We start from the raw sequence: 19,224 nt of genomic DNA, 5'->3' as shown, positions 1-19,224 counted from the left end.
ACACACACACACACACACACATACAAAATGGATGTTGACATTGTTCTATTGCTGTTGTGTAATTCTCTTTGGAAAGTTTCAAAATATTTTTAAAAAGTTTAAAATGTAAAAAATAAACATATTTCAAACACGAAGTCCTTCTGGTGTATGTTTGACAGCAAATATAATACAAATGATTCGTTTTGAGGGTTAAAGACGCTAACCGTTTGCATTGTGGACATTTAGGCTGCTGCTGCTTTTGATGTTGTGCCGCCTGCAGGACGTTGCCGCTTTTTGTTTTTACCTCAAAACATATCAGGGTCAAACGTTGGGAAATGTTCTAACCAATTTGCTTCCTAAACGATTTGCTCTAGTTTAAAATGTGCCTGTGTAGCTTAGGCTTTAAACTCCACAGCTAAATCATCAGTACATTGTTTGTTCTTCCCTCGTTTTATGGGAATTTCTGTGGCTTCACTGCTGCTGTGAGAATCACCTGAACTCCCATAAACACAGTAGAAATACCCTCATGGGCAGTACAGTATATTATACAGCTAGTAGACACACACACACACACCCATACACACACACACACACACACACACACACACACACACAGCTTAGCTTCTCTATGGCTTCCATCTAAAGAGACATTCTGTCTACATAGGCAGAAAATCCAACATCATTTGGATGAAGGGATAGTAGAAGACGCTGCTCCTCTAACACTCTCTCGCTCACATGTTACCACTATCTTTTAAAGTCTCTTTTCCTCCCTGCCTCACACTCTTTGTACCGTCATATCTTGCTCTGTTTTCCTTCATTTTTCCTCTCTCTCAAGTTTTCCCTACTTCTACGCTCTGCCGTTCATTGAAGTCAAAGCCACAGTGTCAGCTGTGCTCAAACACGCACACACACACACACACACACACACACATTCTCTCTCTCTTTCTGTCAGTCACTCCAAAGCAGGTTGTCATCCCGTTATCGTCTCACAGATCAGGAGGTTAGTGGTGGGCCGGGAACTACAGCTGAGGCAGCAGCAGTGTAAATGTGAGATTCTGGTGGAAAGCATCCTGAAAACACACACACACACACACACACACACACACACACACACACACACACACACACACACACACACACACGACACTATAGGAAAGTGCTGAACGCTCTGTTTTGAAGCTCTGTGAGGTTTCAGAGGAGCTTAAAAGCCTATTACCCATCTACCTATTAAAGAAGGCGCATGCACTCCAGGACCTACAGTGTATATATGAATAGTATTCCATAAACATACTTTTACACTCTCTCAGACACATGTGATTAACACTATTGGCATTGAAAAACAATGTCAATTTGATATGGAAAGCTCTGCTGCTCCACTCAGCGTCAGCTACATGACAAAAATCTCAAGTGTGTTTGAGTTTCCATCATCTGCTAAAACAGCAGCAGGTGTGTCACTCATCTTCCCGTTCGGTCCTTTTGAACGAGCTGAACTGGTCCTTTAAAGACTTCGAGGGCTTTTCAAACGTGCTGACCCCTGACCTCGTCACCACTCTGGTGAGTCAAGAGACTGCCAAGAGTGACAGAGAGAGAGACAGAATCCTCTGAACAGTCCTGAACGTAGCTCAGCCTTGTGTCCCTCCAATTTGCTCTCACTCCACAGCGTCAGATAATGACACTTCCCACAGCGTCAAATACGGACGTTTATTACTTCCTTTAGTGTCTCATATGGACATTTTAGGTACCCTTTGACTTTACTATTGGATGCCCCAGGACCACCTGCAACAACATGCATACCTGGGTACGCAGTCCACACCGTACACACGAGTCTGCTCCCAAAGCACCTCTCATTTTGTTTTGAGATGCAGAAAAACTAATATTTTTTAATGTCATCTATGATGGACATTGGTTTGTTTGGCCCTTTTGCAATTTTGTATTACAATCACATTTTGGCACAACAACAAAATATGAAATATAATTAAATAAAATTGGGTATTAGATATTGTTAGCTTAGCATTTTTTCATCAACATTTTTAAACCACCCTAAATTTTAGGGTCTTAGATGCATGGATGGACACATTTTAGTCATATGACTGTTGATGCTAGATGAATTGTGAACAAATAAAAGATAAAACATTTAGCTGGTGAGTAAACACCAGAGCATTTACCATTTACAAGCAGTAAATACAGTTAAACAACTAAACATCGATTACTTACTTTAACTAAGAATAGGATAAACGGCAGTCAGATCAGGATATTAATCATGGCCATGCTTTCATTTCCTAAGTTGAAACTACTCACATTTAATGTCTGTGACTGTCACAACAATGCTCTGATAATACACCACTGGCAACTGTTAATATTTTCTAACCGTTTCATGTGCTCTAATACTGCTGCTCACTCCTTCCTTGTTCCCTTGTTGAGTGTGCTAGTTCACAACACATTTGTAAAATAAATCATGTATCACAGTCTTAGGTCTCTCTCTTCATCTGTCTCTTTGCTCTCTTTTCTCATTTTCTGTCAGTCATTTTTTTCCCCCTTTTTTGTTTCTCAGATTTTTCTCGCTTTGATTTCTCTTCCTTCCTGTCAACATGCAATACTTTCACGGATCTGTGGAATCTGTCAGTGTGGAGGCCAGGGGTCTCTGTGTGTGTTCTCACACATAGACATTTCATCCCCTCTGGAATTCCCACAGTCTCTGTTTGTAGGGTTTACAGTGGATCCATGTTAGCAAGAGTGAATGTGTGTGTGTTCATCATTGCTTCATTCTGTTTGTCCTCTGAGTTAGTGCCCATTAGCTGTTTTCTGGCCAATGGCGTGGCAGCAGGAAGTACAAGCCCATGACAGGTGCTATGAGTTCCAGGAAGTAAAAAAAAAAAAAAAAAGGTCAAGTCGAAGACTATTTACATAGAGAGAAATATTGATTGAGCTGCTAGCATCATTGCTAACAGGAGTTCAATTATTGTTCAATATGTCCACCTGCGTGTAATCAAACAATGTGACACATCCTTACATGGTGACAATATAAACAAACACAATATTTTGAAGATTATATAACACAAGATCTTTCCTGTCTAACGAACACAATCATTGAACATCCAAAGGCTTACAAAGTAATCTGAATCCAATCCAGCAGTTGTTGGATTGATCCCCGGCTCCTCCAGTCACCTGTGCAAGTGTCCTTGAGCAAGACACTGAACCCCAACTTAGTTGCTCCCGGTAAGTGTTGGCCTGCTGTATAGCAGCTCCCCCATCGGTGTATGAATGTGTGCATGTGATTGTGAGTGTGAATGGGTGAATAAGAAGCAGTGTAAAGCGCTTTGAGTGCTAATAGGTAGAAAAGTGCTATATAAGTGCAGAACATTTACCATTTACATGATATATTTTCACTGTAGCATGAAGTTTTTACATTTTCGATACATTTCATCTGAAAGTCAACTACCCTAACTTTTTGTGAGCAGTGTATGTTTTCATGCACATGACACCCAGCTCTACCACCCAGCATAATATAAGGATCTTAGCAGCTTATCCAAACTAAATGAGTGTCTGAAAGTCATGACATGTCATGTTTTTAACGTCATGTTTTTAAGTTTCTAATCTATCTCCTTCCTCTGGTGGGATTCTCCACTAACAGATGCTGTCCAGCTAGAAACACACACAAACACACACACGGACACCTACACACACACACACACAGATCCAGCTGCTCATGGCTCCCAGGAGACTCTCGTTTAGCCTCATCTGCCGGCAGCACAGATCGACATTATTTTATTTTATTATCAGTCACAAGCACTATCACATACTACTGGGCTCATTTATACTGCTTGTGTGTTGATACATCAGCTATGACAGCTGACAGTTTGTTTATGAGTGCATGTTATCCATTATCTGAACATTGTGAGTGTCGGGACCACCCAGTACCTCTTTGACAATAGTATAGTTACGCAGTTGAATTTTCACATTGTTCCTTATGAGTCTGGTTTGGTGGGTACATGCATAATAACACTTTAGAAACTAAAAATATATTTCTACTGCTAGTGAAAAGAGTCTTCTAGAGGAAAGCGTTATAATATTCATATTCTCCATACTCCCCAGACCAGATCCATAGTTGCCCATTGACATAATGATGATGTTTTGACGTTTAACTTAAATAGCAAGTTGCACATCATTAAGACTTCACATAAATGTGATTGTGTATAGGCAGCTTCAGAATTTTATTTTATTTCTTAAGATTAGGTAATTATTCCCATTTACTCCAGACCTTCATTCATTCATTATCGGAAATCGTATTCCATCACTGCCATAAGCTCTTTAGTGGGAAAAACAAAGCGCTGGCAGGAAATCCTGTGCACTTGTTATTGTTGGTGGAGTTGCTGGTTTGTGAGAAAGGTGAAATGACTGAATCAATTCATGCAGCAGCCGACTCTGTGTGTGTGTGTGTGTGTGTGTTTTTTTTAACAACTTCTCATCGGGTTTTGCGGAGGCAAGCCAAAGAGCTACTCTATCTGTGTCAGTGAAGTTAACCCTCTGCACTCTCTGATCTGTCTAACATCAAACACACGACTGTCACACACACACAAACACAAACACACACACACACCAAAAAAAAAACTGCATATGAAGTACAACAGCTGGCATCAGACACCAAACAGAACTTAGCTGTCACACCTACACTACAGAGCTGACACACACATACACACACACACACAGAGACACACACACTGTTTTATACAAACTGATAAATGTGTAGTGCATGAAGTCTTGCTCAAACAGTGGCCAGAGGCAAAAAGAAAAGGTTGGAGGTCGTGGCCCAGTGGCCCCTCAAATTAATCCATTTTACAATTACAACAGTTTTACCCCCAAAAAACCTAAATGACAGCATCTGTGCGTATGATTGTGAGTGTGAATGGGTGAATGAGAAGCAGTGTAAAGCACTTCGAGTACAAAGAGGTAGAAAAGTGTTATATAAGTGCAGCTGATTTACCATTTACAAACAATAACACATAGAGTTAAACAACTAAACATACATCACTTGCTCTTACTCAGTCAGACTGAGGATCTTAGTCGGGGCCATGCTTTGGTTTCCAAAGTTAAAATTACTAACATTTATTGTCTGTGACTGTCACGACAGTGCAGGCCATTTACCATCCACCATAAATGTGGCCTTTTCTAGCTACTGTACATCATCTTGATACTGCTAGTTAGGACAGTCAGCAGGTTAACTGCAACTTTTGGGGTGAAGAAACATGTCACCCAGTGGGCAGGTGTGTCTGGCCGATGTGTTTTTATTAGTTTTGGGACAATAACTCAAGTGTATGGCACAGACAAATAAGTTAATCCAGGCTGCAGGATGAGAACTAACCAAAGGTGAGGAGAGAAAATCCAGTGTTGGTCTTTGTGTCTGTGACAGTTGAAATAATGTAAAAAATAAAAGGTGCATACAAAGAGTGTTGCACGTATTTTATGTGCAGAGAGAATGGGCTTCGGACCTGGGCAGACACAGTAGAAGACTACTTTTTTGTAGGGGGGGAGCAAATGTCCCTGCAACTGAATCCATTTTAGCTCTGGCTTTAACGCTAAGTGACGGTTTTGTTGTTTTGTAGAGGGAGTGCTGTTTAAAAAAGTGAACATCAGTTCTATATGTTCTATTTCTGCGCTCCTGTGTGTGTGTGTGTGTGTGTGTGTGTGTGTGTGTGTTTTTGTTCCTGGTTCTGATGACTAAAATATCTCCACAACTACAAAGTGAAGTCAGCTGGGAGTGAACCATGATGGGAGTGATCAGTTCAAGATGGCACTGCAGGAAACCTTCTCTTTTCATCTCTCGATATGATGCTGTCTTCACATACATCATTCATTCACTTCCTGCCTCCTCCCCGTTCTTTGTTGATGATTCCCTCTCCTTTTCTTTTTTCTTTATTTCCATCCATCCTTGCCACATTTTGCACTGTCTCTGCGTCCTGTCCTCTTTTTCCCCTAATTCGTTTATTCCTTTGTTCTTTTTCTTCCTTTGTAGTCCTCTTTGATCTACTTTACATTCGTTTCTGCTCTGCTGTCTCTTCCTTCCCTATTTCCTTCTTTTTAGTTAAACCCTTGTCCAATAAACCGTAGCTTTTCTTCTTCCCCCATCTCTTGCTTTTTCCTCCCTCCCTCCCCTATCTACCTCTCTTTCCTTCAATCCTTACACCTTCTCCTCTTTGTTATCATTCATTGTCATTTCCTTTATCCTTTATTCCTTTTTAACCTTTCTCCATACATGTTTACTTTGAATCCTCTTAATTCCAACTTGTCCGTTTCCCGTCCCTCCAGCTTTTTCCTTCTTCTCCACTTTCCCTCTCATTCATGCCTTGCTCTCTTCCTCTTCTTCCCACTGCTCTGTCTACTGTCTCCCTCACACATAACCCTTTTCCTTTCCCATGTATTTGTCTCCCCACATTTACTTCCATTCTACCTTTCTCTCTTTCTTCTCACTGAATTACATTCCTTTTCTACCTACCTCTTCTCCCCCTGCTCTTCCCTTCATCCCCCCCCCCCACTCTTCTTCGTTCTAATTGCGTGCAGGAAGCTGCCAGATATTGTGAGGTGTAATGTGCTGTCTGATTCCTCTCTAAGTGTTCTTAAATGATCGCTATTTATTTGTCAAGCCAAGCGTTGAACGCTAATTAAGGAGAAATGCTTTGAACTGCTGTGTGTGTGTGTGTGTGTGTGTGTGTGTGTGTGTGTGTTTGAGTGAAGTGTATGTTTCTAGGTGTGTGTGTGTGTGGTGCTGTTAGAAGATGGAGGAAGCTTTGACAAGTTGCTCCTTTGCTGCTTCGAGTGCTACTGCAGAAGCGTGTGTTCATGTTGTTCAGCCACTGTGTGGACACATTTTAGTTCAGTGCCATCATCTTAAAAGGGCTGTTTGAAAGTTAACACTTGGATTTAGAGTCAAAATTTAGGTTAATAGATTAAGGGGCTGGGGAATGTGTTATGGCAATGAATGTCCTTTTTTTGTTCTGACATCTTTCTGAACACACACATACACAGCAGCAGCAGCAGCAGCAGCAGGTGTTTCACAGGCTCCAACGTATCGATGTAATCGGTTGTTTGGTTTGGATCTTCATCCCACATCAACTCTACAAGATGATTGGCTGTCTGATTCTTTAACTTTGATGATGTAATGGTAGACTGAGGATGCTGTTTCGCAAACTTCTTCATTTCTTTATTACTCTTACTTGCTCGGGAGAATTGATCTTCCAATTTTGCAAGCAACACGTTTAATAATTCAAGGATGGTCATAAAAATGTTTGGGTTTGTTTGTAATTTTCATCAGTTTCAGAATTAAAAATGACTTAATTAGTTGCTCTAAACACAAGCCCAAACACTAAACCCAGTGTATTTAATTGTCTTTGAACAGAGAAGTAGAGCTAACTCTCCCTCTCAGCTGGGGTAGTTCACCAATGACATAAAGGAACAAAAAAAAAAAACATCTATACTGCAGTTTCGCTCCTGTTCAAAGGCCCCTTCAGCCTATCAGATATAGCAGATGGCATTAAAAAAAAACTCCATCGCATAATAAAAATGATCACTGTCTTGTTTTTTAATTTGCCACGATGTTCTAAATTCAGTTTCAAAGAAGAAGATGGAAACTCTGCAGGGAATCTCTCTGTAGGTCTGTGTATATTTTTGCTGTGGCCTTTGTTTTTTTGTCCTCTCTGCCAATCAAATATGAAATTATTCAAGTAAACTGATGCTTTAATGGGTAGCTTGATGTTGTTCTTTAAAGACAGAATGTAATTGCAACATCACTTCATATTTGTTTTGCATAGATAAAAAGAAACCCATTGTACAAAGTTTGCTGTATATTCCACCTCATCATAAGAACCTATTCTATAAAAGGTCGCAGACTCTGTATGTAGTCTGTGGCAAGTCGTCATCTTGAGATTCCATCTTGAAGAAAGGTCCGGAATGTCCTTATAATATTAAGAGCATCATAACATCCCTTGGAAGTTATAGTTTTGCACACCTCCTGTTTTGCACACCTACTATCCTCACACCTTCTAGGATTTTCCGGAAACTTTTCTAAAAAAAATTTAAAGCATGTTGTGATGTTTTTAAATTGTTTGAGTGCAATGAAGCTGCAATAATGTGAACATAGTGACATAGTTATTGTGAGATTCAACATCTATCAAACATGTTCACTTTGTCAGACTCACATTCTAGGATTTAGACCATACTAGTAATACAACTAGCCATGTTTTTTAGTTCAGCTCACCTTGAGTCTATTAGCACTTCCCATTTTGTTATCTGTTGTCACTGGGTTTCAGCCATTCTTCGAGTTTTGCAGTACAAAAGTGTTTGTCATCTCATGACCTTCATTTGTGCTCCACCACAAAAGTGCACATGGTGCAAAACGGTTCACCCCTGATTTCATGCAAAACATCAGCCTTGGCAGTGATATTTGCAGACATCCCACCTTCCCAGAAGTTTCCAGAGACTCTTCGATATTAATATTGGCTCCCTGATGCCTGCATCCATGGAAATCTGGAATTTTTTGTATTCAATGGCCTTAGAACAATTCACCCAAAATACTGGAGGATCTGCTTGTTTTAGTAATGTACATCAGATCTCATTGACATTACTGTTGGGTCTGGTTACAAGTAGAACAGCTTAGTAAAAGTAAGGGAAAGGTTGTCATGGTTAAAAGAACCCACATAGGTGTTGGTATATTGTAACCAGACAAACAGTGGGTTCAGGGTGCAACACTGTCACAAATAAATTATGTTCTTATCCAAACCGGATTAGGAAGAAATGAAGGATGGGGTGAACAATGAGTGTACGAGGTGTAAACCTGTCACACCAAAAACCTGAGTTTGTGTAATGCATCAAAATCCATGTGTGGAATTTTAAAGAATCCTTGTAGTTTGGTTAAAATTTCCCTTTTAAGCCAGACCACAATCTTTCTCTGACCTTAACTAACTGCTTCGAGTCCCTACAAATAACCATAATTAAAATTTAAAATGCTGTAGTCAGACAAACTGGATGTTGTAATGAAAGATAGAATATTTTGCAGAAAAAGAAATTCATTGTCTGTGAACATTGTACATTGTTCAGTATCACTGTCTTTGCCATTGAGGTAATTACCATAACCTCATAATGGTAACGGGAAATACGTTATTGCAGTTATATTCCATACAAAAGCTGCAGTTTAGTAGCATATGAATGTAACTTTTTAGGAGACATGATGTGTAGTTACAGTGTTCTGGTTCTCTGAGTCCAATTGTGTTCGTTGTCTCTGCTGGTTTTACTGTTTCTGGTAGCAGCCTCAGGGCCTTGCTCCCTCAGGAGTGTGTATGCGCGCATGTGTTAGTGGGTGTGTATTTGTGTATGTGTGTGTCAGCTGGAGCGAAGCTGGCGTACAGGTGCGCCGCTGCATCGCCAGCACTTCCTGGTAATTAATGACTTCTTCCTGCCTCTCTCTCTCTCTCTCTCTCTCTCGCTCGCGCACACGCTCTTTTCCTCTGTCTCTCATCATTGTGGTGCTGAAAATTGATGACATGTGAGCGTTTGCTTTTTCAGTCACATGAGGACAGAGGGTTGAGTGGGAGAGGGGGGGGGACACAAGAGGGTGTGGGCGCCCTGAAGAAAGGAGCAAGATACAAATCCACTAGATTGCACCGACCTAAAAGTTTACGTGTTTAAAGAAATACATGTTCACTTCCTTAATGGGAGTGAAACAACAAGATTAATAGTAGGGGTCAAGATATGGTTACTCCAGATTATATTTAAAGACGGCAAACTGGAAATCAGCTTACCTGGATCTGTCAAAGGTTCCAAAATACACACATAGTATCAACACCTCTAAAACTCACGCATTTAAACTGCAGTTTCAGGGCTCACCACCACCTTCACTATATAATTTTGTCTCTTGTTGTTCTCTCTTTTCATCTCTCTCTATCTTTGAGACCCTGTTCTCTCTTTGTTTGTTTCTCTCTCTCTTTTATCTCTGAATGTGTGTGTGTGTGTGTGTGTGTGTGTGTGTGTGTGTGTGTGTGTCTATCGTTCCCTTTCTCTGTCTCTCTCTGGTAATCTATCTCAGTTAATATGGTCTCTGTGAGCAGCTGGGTACCGAAGCCCAGTCAGCTCTGTGAGAAACAGACTTCTGGTTGTGTGTGAGAGAGGGAGAGAAAGAAAGAAGAGACGGAGACAGAGAATGGGATGGTGTAGTAAAAATGACGAAAGAAACAAAACAAGGGGAGGAGAGCACTGCCATAAATGTGTAAGACTGGAATTAACACTTTTAGAGAAGATGATGCTTTTCTAAAAGACGTCAAAAGACGATAGAAAAGTGAAAAAGAACTGTGGTGGAATATGTTTCAGATATACAGTGCTTAAAGAAGTGACCGGCTGTAGTGGAAAACAGAACTAGCAATGGGGAACGAGGAGCTCTGGCAACTGGCAACGACAGTTTGTGGATCCACCATTTAGGTCCAGACTGAACTATCTCAACAATGTGACATTTGTGCACATATATTTATCGACAGGAAATAAATAGCAATTACTCTGATTGTCCTCTGGCCTTAGCAGGTTTAATAAGGACCAAACACTATACGTTCAAAGATAATGACATTTCACGACCTAAGCATGTGTTAGCATCCAAACATCGCCATGGTAAATATGTGAAGCATTTTAAAGGTTAAGTTCACATTCTGTCCACTGCCAATTGACAGTATATGTTTTAGAAGTTAAAGGTTTTTATAGATTTTTGCATAGATGGAGGATTGTTGATTTTAGCACCCATCACTTACTTTACATCAGAACCATCTCTTGCAGGGATATGGACAAAAGACATGGTTACAGGAAGCAAAACTGCTTTTAGTGTCCACAGAGCCATTAGCCACAACATTAAATCTACCCGGTGCTTTTAATGTTGTGAGGCACCGGAGTTAGCTTGGGAAAAAATGTCATGCTGCCCATGATCCACAGGTGTCAGAATACCCGATGGCTCACTGCTTGTGCTGACACAGACCAGTTAATGCCAATACAGACCAGCCACCCCGTGTGGCTGATCGGTTTATGATCAGCTGACTCCCACAGTTGTGGACCTGTGATGTTGGCTGTCGACTCTCTTTTTAAAGTCCAAAGTAATTTAGAAAAACTTAGTTCTACTAAATGACTTCAGTCTATTTACACTGGGTCTTATTGGCCCCATGTACCTCTCAGAACTGGTGTCTTTTCTGAGAAATACAATTTATATATGATGTTTTTTGGGGGGGAGGGAGCCTTGTTTTGTTTGTGAAGATGGTAATGCAATATTGTAGACTAAATGTCAGTACATTTTGACCCCTGGTGATTTTATTTTGCCTATTTTCATTCTCTTTTGACTCTTGTGAGTCACCTGAGTGCTACATTGCTGGAATATCCCTTCAACACCCCATTCTGTCAATTTATTCTGGGCATCCACAATAACTAATAATAACACAATAACTTTAGTCAGCAGAAAGGATGTAATGAAGTGAGGTTGACAGAGATAGTGAGACAAGCAGGTAAAGAGAGACAGGCGGGCAGAGAGAGACAGAGGGGTATTATGTCTCTCCTCGAGCTCGTCTAGTTGCCCGGGCGACTGGCTGGTCTGGCTCGATGCTAAAGTATGGAAGAAAAAAGAAAAGAATGAAGAGAAAAGAAAGAAAAGCCCCACAATCAATGAGACCCTTTTTGTTTTAGTGGGAACCCCCTCTTTACCCCACAACAACACGCACACACACACACACACACAGAGGAACTGGATGACTGGATCAGTGTGCGATTGTGTGTGCCTTTGTGTCTGACTCTCTCCCTCTCCCTGTGTGTGTGTGACTGACTTTATTTAAGACAAGGGCCCTTTTGTTTTAAGCCAAAGAATGGCTCCGAGACCGATGTTGGCCCTGTAATTGGCCTACTTAGGCCCTGTTTAGCATGAGAAAAGCCTTCCTTGGCCCAGCAGTGCCAAGCTAACCCTTGTTTTGAGCCGCGGAGAGGACGGACGCTGATCAGAATTCAGATTAGCCTGAAAAAAAATCCAGCTCGTCCCCATTCCAAACACACTCCTCCGCCCTCTGCTTTAAACACACTGCACACTAATTACTTAACGAGAAAGCTGGGGGAAAAAAAATCCACACTTTAAAGGAGTAGTGGCGGAGTCTATTTAAATGAGGAGAAGGGGCCGGGGTTGGGGGGAGGGTGGCAGGTTCTTTTTCACCTCTTTCCTCGCTAACTTTTTGTGCCACTTAAAAAAAAAAATGACCCTCTCCTCCATCCTTCTCCCTGTCTTTTATTCTTGTGTTCTTTTCTCTCTAAATCAGCCCAGACGCCACTTGTTGCTGCCGAATCATTGAACTTAATTAGCGAGACAATGTGTGAGCGGTTTGCTAAGTTTGAGCCGTAAACAGAGTCACAGTTAAGGGAGAGAAAAAGCAGCAGAGAGGAGAAGTTAGACTCTGAGCTTTGGAGCTGGGAGATGAACGTCTCCACACTGAGCAGCATGAGGTCGCTCTCATGGAGGTAAATACCATCACAACCACGGTTTAATTTATCATTATCAGCTTAGTTTAATGTGTTGGAGGTATAGGCTTTATTCTCTGATATTAAAACGCTAAACGCAAGCTACTTATTTATTAATTTGCTGTTCAGACGTGGAACTTTTTGTCACTTGTTTACTGTGTATATTTGATGTTGGAGTTTGAAGAAATCTTAAGCTGAAATGGTGCTAAAACATCGACAGTGAAATGTTTGGTTTGTGAATTATATTCAGCTTTATTGCTGTCATACATAGTGTTTACATATACCTATCTATTTAAAATAAATAAAAAATGTAATATCGGCACACGTTGAACTGTATATTTTCCATCTATCTAATCTAAACTAACCTATTTTAGGCTACGGTACATGGATGTAAAATATGTAAAGTACCGTAACACAGCTACCTGTTAAGAGCTGTTGTCTGTTAATTACATTATAGGGGATGTGAGAATTAAACATATGATGTGAACTGATAATATTAAATTCTTAATTACTTTCACCAACTTTCAAGTAACCTTCCAACTACAGTACATTTAATAATTTAAAGGTTCACTTACATTGTTTCCTTTCAACATGCTTGAGCTTTTTTAATAGTTTTACCTCACACCAACTCCTACAGACAAATACAGCCATATCGGTTGTGTGTCCCTGCTCTCTGATAAGACCTATAGGACCCTAACAACAGCTGTACTGGACCCTTATTCGGTGAGCATTAGGCACAAAAACTACTTGGATAATGTAGGAATGAAAGCTACTTGGTTGATTTGAGGTAAAATGAGCTCGTCCTTAAAGTTAGCAGACCTTTGTCATTGTGGTTACAACAAGACATACATGGTTTATAGTTGTGGAATAGTCGTGCTCTCAGCTGGACTGTGTTATTGTCAACCCATCCATCCAATTCAACCTCCATCTCCTGCCATCTTTGTCTCTCCACTTACTGTAATTCGTCAGCTAACGTTCTCCATTGGTCTTGTCATATGGCAGCTAGAAGCTGCCTAACTGTGATTGGGACTTTAGAGTCTGTAACTCCAGCTTCACCAAACATCCTAAGTTTGTTTCACATCCAGAGCTGTATTTTCAGCTCTGGTCAAATTTACAGTTATATTCAGTTTAACTTCAATCGTCTTCCCTATTTCTCAAAGACTCCACATTTGATGATCAGCATCTTCAAATCTCAACATTCGGATTATTATTAGCGTTCTTTGCTGTTCAGGATATCTACCAGATTTCTCTCAATATTAATTTCCATTTCAATGACAACAAAATTTTATTTGTATTTTGTTCATCATGCTGACAACTTATCTGGATAATTCTTACATATAAATGCAACACTCTCTCTTGCCATCATTATTGTCACGTTCAGTATTCAAAATTATCTGCAATATTCAAACTTCCCTTTTCTATTCAGCCAGGCAAAAGATTTGAACAACTATCAACATTCCAATTATTTTTAGTTTTTTAGTTTCCCATAATAAGTTAGTAATGATCAACATTGCAGTGATTAAATTGTATTGGATCCTTATTTTTTGAGACCAAAATTACCGGAATTTTCAAATTTCTGCATTACACACTTCATACATTTCAAATAATGTTGTTGCTTATGTCAGATGTTTCCAAAGAATGTAAACTGAGAATATAAATCATACCATCAGCCCTCACTACAGCACCAAATGTGTATTGATCCACTGCTGAAAATAGTCCCGAATAAAAGCACTATTTTCTATTGTCTGTGTAAAGTTTGCTAAAACCTTCAGTGCCCAGCTATTTATTAAATTCACCAAAGCCTTTTTTGTAATTGTATATTTGTGACTTATTTATAAATTATTTATGTTATGTATGAAACCTGAAAAAATGAAAGGTTTTCGGTGGTTTCTCATTTTCCTCTTTTTCTTTGAGAAGAGCGATGAAGCCAAGATCACATGATTTTGCCCGATTGTCAGCTTAATGCTCTCGCCCTCTCTCTCTCTCTCTCTCTCTCTCTTTTTTTTTGCTCTCTGTCTCTGGGTCTCTCGACCAGTCGATACTGGGTGGTGAGCTGGGTTTGGGCAGCCCGGGTGCGGCGTCGCCCACTAAGCCAGCCGGTCAGTACTACCAGCACTACAGCTCCAACCCACGGAGGAGAACACTGCATATGGACACCATGGGTGAGACGCCGCTAACACACACATTATACATTTGTTATACACTCAGAGTGAGTGACACCAACATTCACATCAACCATTAGAGATGAGCAATGAGCTTTCTGACCCTGATTTTCGTTTCCCAAACTCCCATGACATCACTGAGTAGAGAGGTTAAAGTATCATGTGGACAGTTTGTGTTGTCAACATTATTAACATCTGCTGCACCTTAATAGTATTGTCACTGTAGCATCATTAGACAATCGTTCATTTTAATCCACTGTCAAATTTAGTAGAATACAATCAGTTCTCAGTTACTTTGTCTCATTTATTAAGAATTAAATACCTTTTCATCAACACATTTCTCTAGTATTTTTTGTATGTTTGTAGTAAAATGCATTCGTATTTATACTGTTTTTGGTACTTTATAATTTATGTGTGTTTATTCCCTGTTTTTATTCCATATTGATGTTCTCATACCGATCCCTACATATGTGTTCACACCAACATTCCATATCTTTTTTAGTTGTACACAACTGAAAAATAACTATGTATTTTTACATTAAAAAAAATAGTAGGCTCCATGTTGAGCCTACATCACATTACATCACATTTCTCATTCATTTAGCAGCAAAAGAGGGAAGAAAAAAAACGTCTTTATTATAAAAATGCTTTTTTTTGCTTTTTTGACAAAATGTGTAAATAGAAATTATTCATGAACGTGGACCTTAATGTGGACGACTAGTTTAGTCGTGTTGCATTTTGTTTGTCTAAATCATGATATTTTGTTTCACAGTGAGACACAACGCATCAGAATTCTCTGAAACCAAACACAAGCTTTAAAATGCACCCTGTCATTCATAAGCTACATGAAGCATGACATAGATTTTTTTAGGTTTTAAGGCCCAAGTAGTTAATATTGTCAATGTATATCCACATGTTATACCATGTGAATATCTTTAATAAATTATCTGAGAAAAAACTGATAATTGTTTTTATTTAGATTTCTGTATCATAAAGGAAAGTTCTGTAGTGACTATAGTAAAATCAAAGTTTACAGCCGCCGTGTTTTTTTTGAAACACGGCTGTTAAAAGGCCGAACACACTGAATGCGTGTCCGTGTGCCTATATGAATGTCCTGTTTGTCCGTGTGTGTGTGTGTGTGTGTGTTTAGAAAGGGGACTTTAAGAATAAAAATACAGGGAAGTCTTTTAAAAAACAGGACAATAGAGGCCGTCATGTAGCCTTGGTAGCGTTAGCCATGAGAGAACACACACACACACACACACACACACACACACACACACACACGCACACAACAACTCTAGGCCAGTTTCCAAAAAAATGCTCTTTCATTTTTCCATCAAAGTCTCACCTTCCCAGTTAATAGCTCTCTCTCTCTCTCCCCTTGAGAGAAACCCTGAAAAATAAAATAAACATGTCAAAAGCCACCCTCCTTCCTTTTATCAAAACCAAAAAGAGAAAAAAAGAAATATCAACCTTGTCCTTTTTGTGTTCTGTCGTTTTCTTGCTGCATCTCGTGCTTGTTTGCAGTGAAAGCTTTCTTTGTAAACATATCGACAGTGGTGGGAAAAGTGGCCTCACTCTTTTCTCTTCGGGTGATCAATTAAATCCAAATAAATCAAACTGCAAGTCTTTTTTTTTTTCCTAGACAAATAAAAACCTCCTGGCCTGTTAAATCCTTATATATTGTCTTTTGCTTTTTCTTGTCTTTTTCAGAAATTCAAACAAAAAAAGTGCGGAAAGTCCCTCCCGGCTTGCCGTCCTCAGTAAGTGATAACATGCCTTTATTTAAATATTATTATTATTAGTATTATTATTTGTGGGGTATTATTGCTGCTTGGAGTGTATAGGCCGCTGAAGAACAGGTTGTGGACACACCTGCTTGTTTGGGGACTGTTGGCTGGTTTCCCCGCTGAGTGGAGATGAAGGTAATGCTGCTGTCGGGGCCAAGCTGGACGCAAACAGCGAAATGGCTTTTTTGTCAGTTCCTTGTTTTATGAATCAGCGGGAATGTGCCAGAATAAATGACATAACAATAAAAACACAAATCAGTTCTTCTGAATGTGAAGGCAGATACTCATACAAATGCTGCTTTTTTTTAATGAGTGGCAGCACATGTTTTGAAAAGTGGCTAAAGGAAGGAAAGATAATATCTATATAAAAACATAGTGTGACTAACCGCCAGTGGTTTGAAGTGCTTGACTTCCCTTTTCACTTTTTTACTGACAATAGGGTTGGATCTACCTTAACTGTGGCATTCTGGCTTTTGGCTATTAGACACTGGTTGACGTTGGGGTTTGTTTTTAGCATGTTTGAAAAGAAAACAAGTCCAGAAAAATTAAAAATAAAACAATTGGTGAAATTGTAAATTGTCGAAAAAAAACTACAAATATTGTCTGGGTTTTTGTGGATTAGCAGGAGATGAAGACGTTGCTGTTGCTGCTGCTGTTGCTGCCGAGGTGGACGCAAACAGCTGTTGGCTTTTTTTTTGTCAATGATTGAGTGATATGGGAATCAAAAGAAAAAGATGTAGAAAATGTCCCTTTACATTTCCCCTTTTTAGTTCTTGTGAGCAACATATAAACATTTTGCAAATGGGTTTTACTGTGATTCACTACTGTTTTTTATTAGTGTTGATGATAAAATATTAATAAACACAGAAACACGTGTTCTTACAGTTACACTGTAACTGAGTGTAATAAACCACTTATTATTTATTTTCTATTATTAATATCAATCAGTTTGCTGATTTATCAGTGGTTTGGACTTCTAGTCAGTGGGGAAAGAAAGCAGTCAATGTGCTCGGCTGCTGGTTGAAGGACATTAGGATTACACTGAGCCTCCGTTCACGGAGGACGCACCGGGGACAACTGACAGACCGATTGACTGATCGTCTTTAACAAGATTTAACCCAACAGATTTTTTCCTCGTTTTAGCTTTGGGAATGTGATACTTTCCTCTCATCATGCGAGTGAGTGTTGAGGGGACAGAAGACATCACCTTTTTCTGCTTTTTAGCTCATCTGGAGCATTGCCGGTCTTTTCCCTCTTTGTGTGATTTGTACGTTACGGTTTTCCCCCCACTGTTCATGTGGATTTGTGAATTTGACTGGCATTTGCTGGAATCAACCTAAATCGTGAGCCTTTTGTGATTATTGATAATGATTTTGTGTAATTCTCTCTTTCATTTGGGATGAAGACACAAAATAACCACTAAGCTGTGGTTATGTCTTTACACTGAAATCAACATTAAAGCGAAGGTGTAGTAGAAGATTTAGTACTCGAACTATTTCAGATTTTGGCTTAAGCTGATTTACATATGGAGAGCTTTTTTTTTTTTTTTCTCTGACGCTGACCTCATTAATAGCCAGTTAACCATGGCTGAATGTACGGCGTGTCAGCCGCATCTTTGGCTCGGCAGGAGTCCGCCATTCTGTGGCCTTGGCCTGCTTTGTCTCTACTTCCTCCCCTCTTTCCTCCAGCTCGCTGTGTCTTCAAGAGAGAGGGGAGAGAGGAACATGGATTGAAGGGAAACCAGGACAGGAGGGGAAAAGTTGTGTGTGTGTGTGTGTGTGTGTGTGTGTGTGTGGATGAGAGTGAGAGTAAGGATGAGATCTTCACCGTGGAGAAAAGGGATATGATGTAAAACAGCAGTGACTGCAGCTTTACAATAATATGAAATTATCATTGAAACATACATTCAAAAGATCAAAGGAGTATTGAGGACCCAGTTTATCTAATGGCTGGAATTTGTAAAACTTCTTTGGTGTCAGGCTTTAGAAATTACAGTCACGGTTTCCCAAAGTAATTCTCAACTGCAAGTTTTATTTTTTTTTTCAATCCAAAAGTGGGAGGTGGTTTGGTTACAGAGTGCAGTTTAATAATCAGGCAATAATGCAGTGGAATGTTTTAGTGTTTCATAAGTGATTAAATTATCCATATATATTTACTGCACGAAACTAAGACATAAGAGAAGAAATTAGAGTCTTATCTCATCAAAATGTTGAATTGTGCAAAGGACAATTACACTAACAGCTACATAAATGAGAATGGAAACGCGATCGGTTGACAATATTTCTCCATGTATCAGTCAAGTTGACATTATAAATAAACAAAGAGAAATAAACTGAGTGGATTAAAATGTTTATATTTTTTATGGATTTTTTGGGGGGGGTAGCAAATATTTCTTATTTATGTATTTTCATTATACTTAAAGTAGTGTTTGACATTTCTAAAGCCGAACAAATGTAGTGGGTTTTGTCATTAATAACTAGCTCTTTACTGTTTCCAAAAACATGAAATTCATTTTTAATGCTACACATTTTTTAACATTTTTTTAAATGTACCACCCTCCTTGGAGCCCCACCCGGGCTCCCCCATACCACACATTTCTAGACACACCGCTGCTGACTTAATGCAAACTAATTAAAAACATTGTCTGTGAACTTTTAATGGATGATTTAATGTTCATTAGAATCAAATGAAAGACTTTTGTGATGCAGTCTGGCCCATAAATGGCAGAAAAGATAATGTTCCCTCACATTGAAAGGCAGCAGACAGCAATTTCCCTG

The 19,224-nt window shown here is 39.5% G+C and overlaps 1 protein-coding gene across 9 annotated transcripts in view; it reads left to right on the top strand.

Annotated features, from left to right (window-relative positions):
- LOC137103731 (transcription factor 4-like) overlaps window positions 1-19,224 on the top strand; it is a 198,727-nt gene that overhangs the window by 100,728 nt on the left and 78,775 nt on the right. For 8 of the 9 annotated variants that reach the window (XM_067484341.1, XM_067484337.1, XM_067484338.1 and 5 more), the window contains 2 exons: window positions 14,528-14,654; window positions 16,371-16,420. In XM_067484341.1, coding sequence (XP_067340442.1) covers window positions 14,528-14,654; window positions 16,371-16,420 — 177 coding nt within the window. Of the gene's footprint in view, window positions 1-12,337; window positions 12,493-14,527; window positions 14,655-16,370; window positions 16,421-19,224 lie in introns of those variants that run through there. The other variant, XM_067484342.1, reaches the window with a different exon arrangement.

The sequence above is a fragment of the Channa argus genome, chromosome 18 (genome assembly GCF_033026475.1).
Source record: "Channa argus isolate prfri chromosome 18, Channa argus male v1.0, whole genome shotgun sequence".
In the NCBI taxonomy this organism is placed as follows: Eukaryota; Metazoa; Chordata; class Actinopteri; order Anabantiformes; family Channidae; genus Channa; species Channa argus.
The sequence above is the reverse complement of the archived record's forward strand: the minus strand, read 5'-3'. Positions and strand labels throughout refer to the sequence as shown.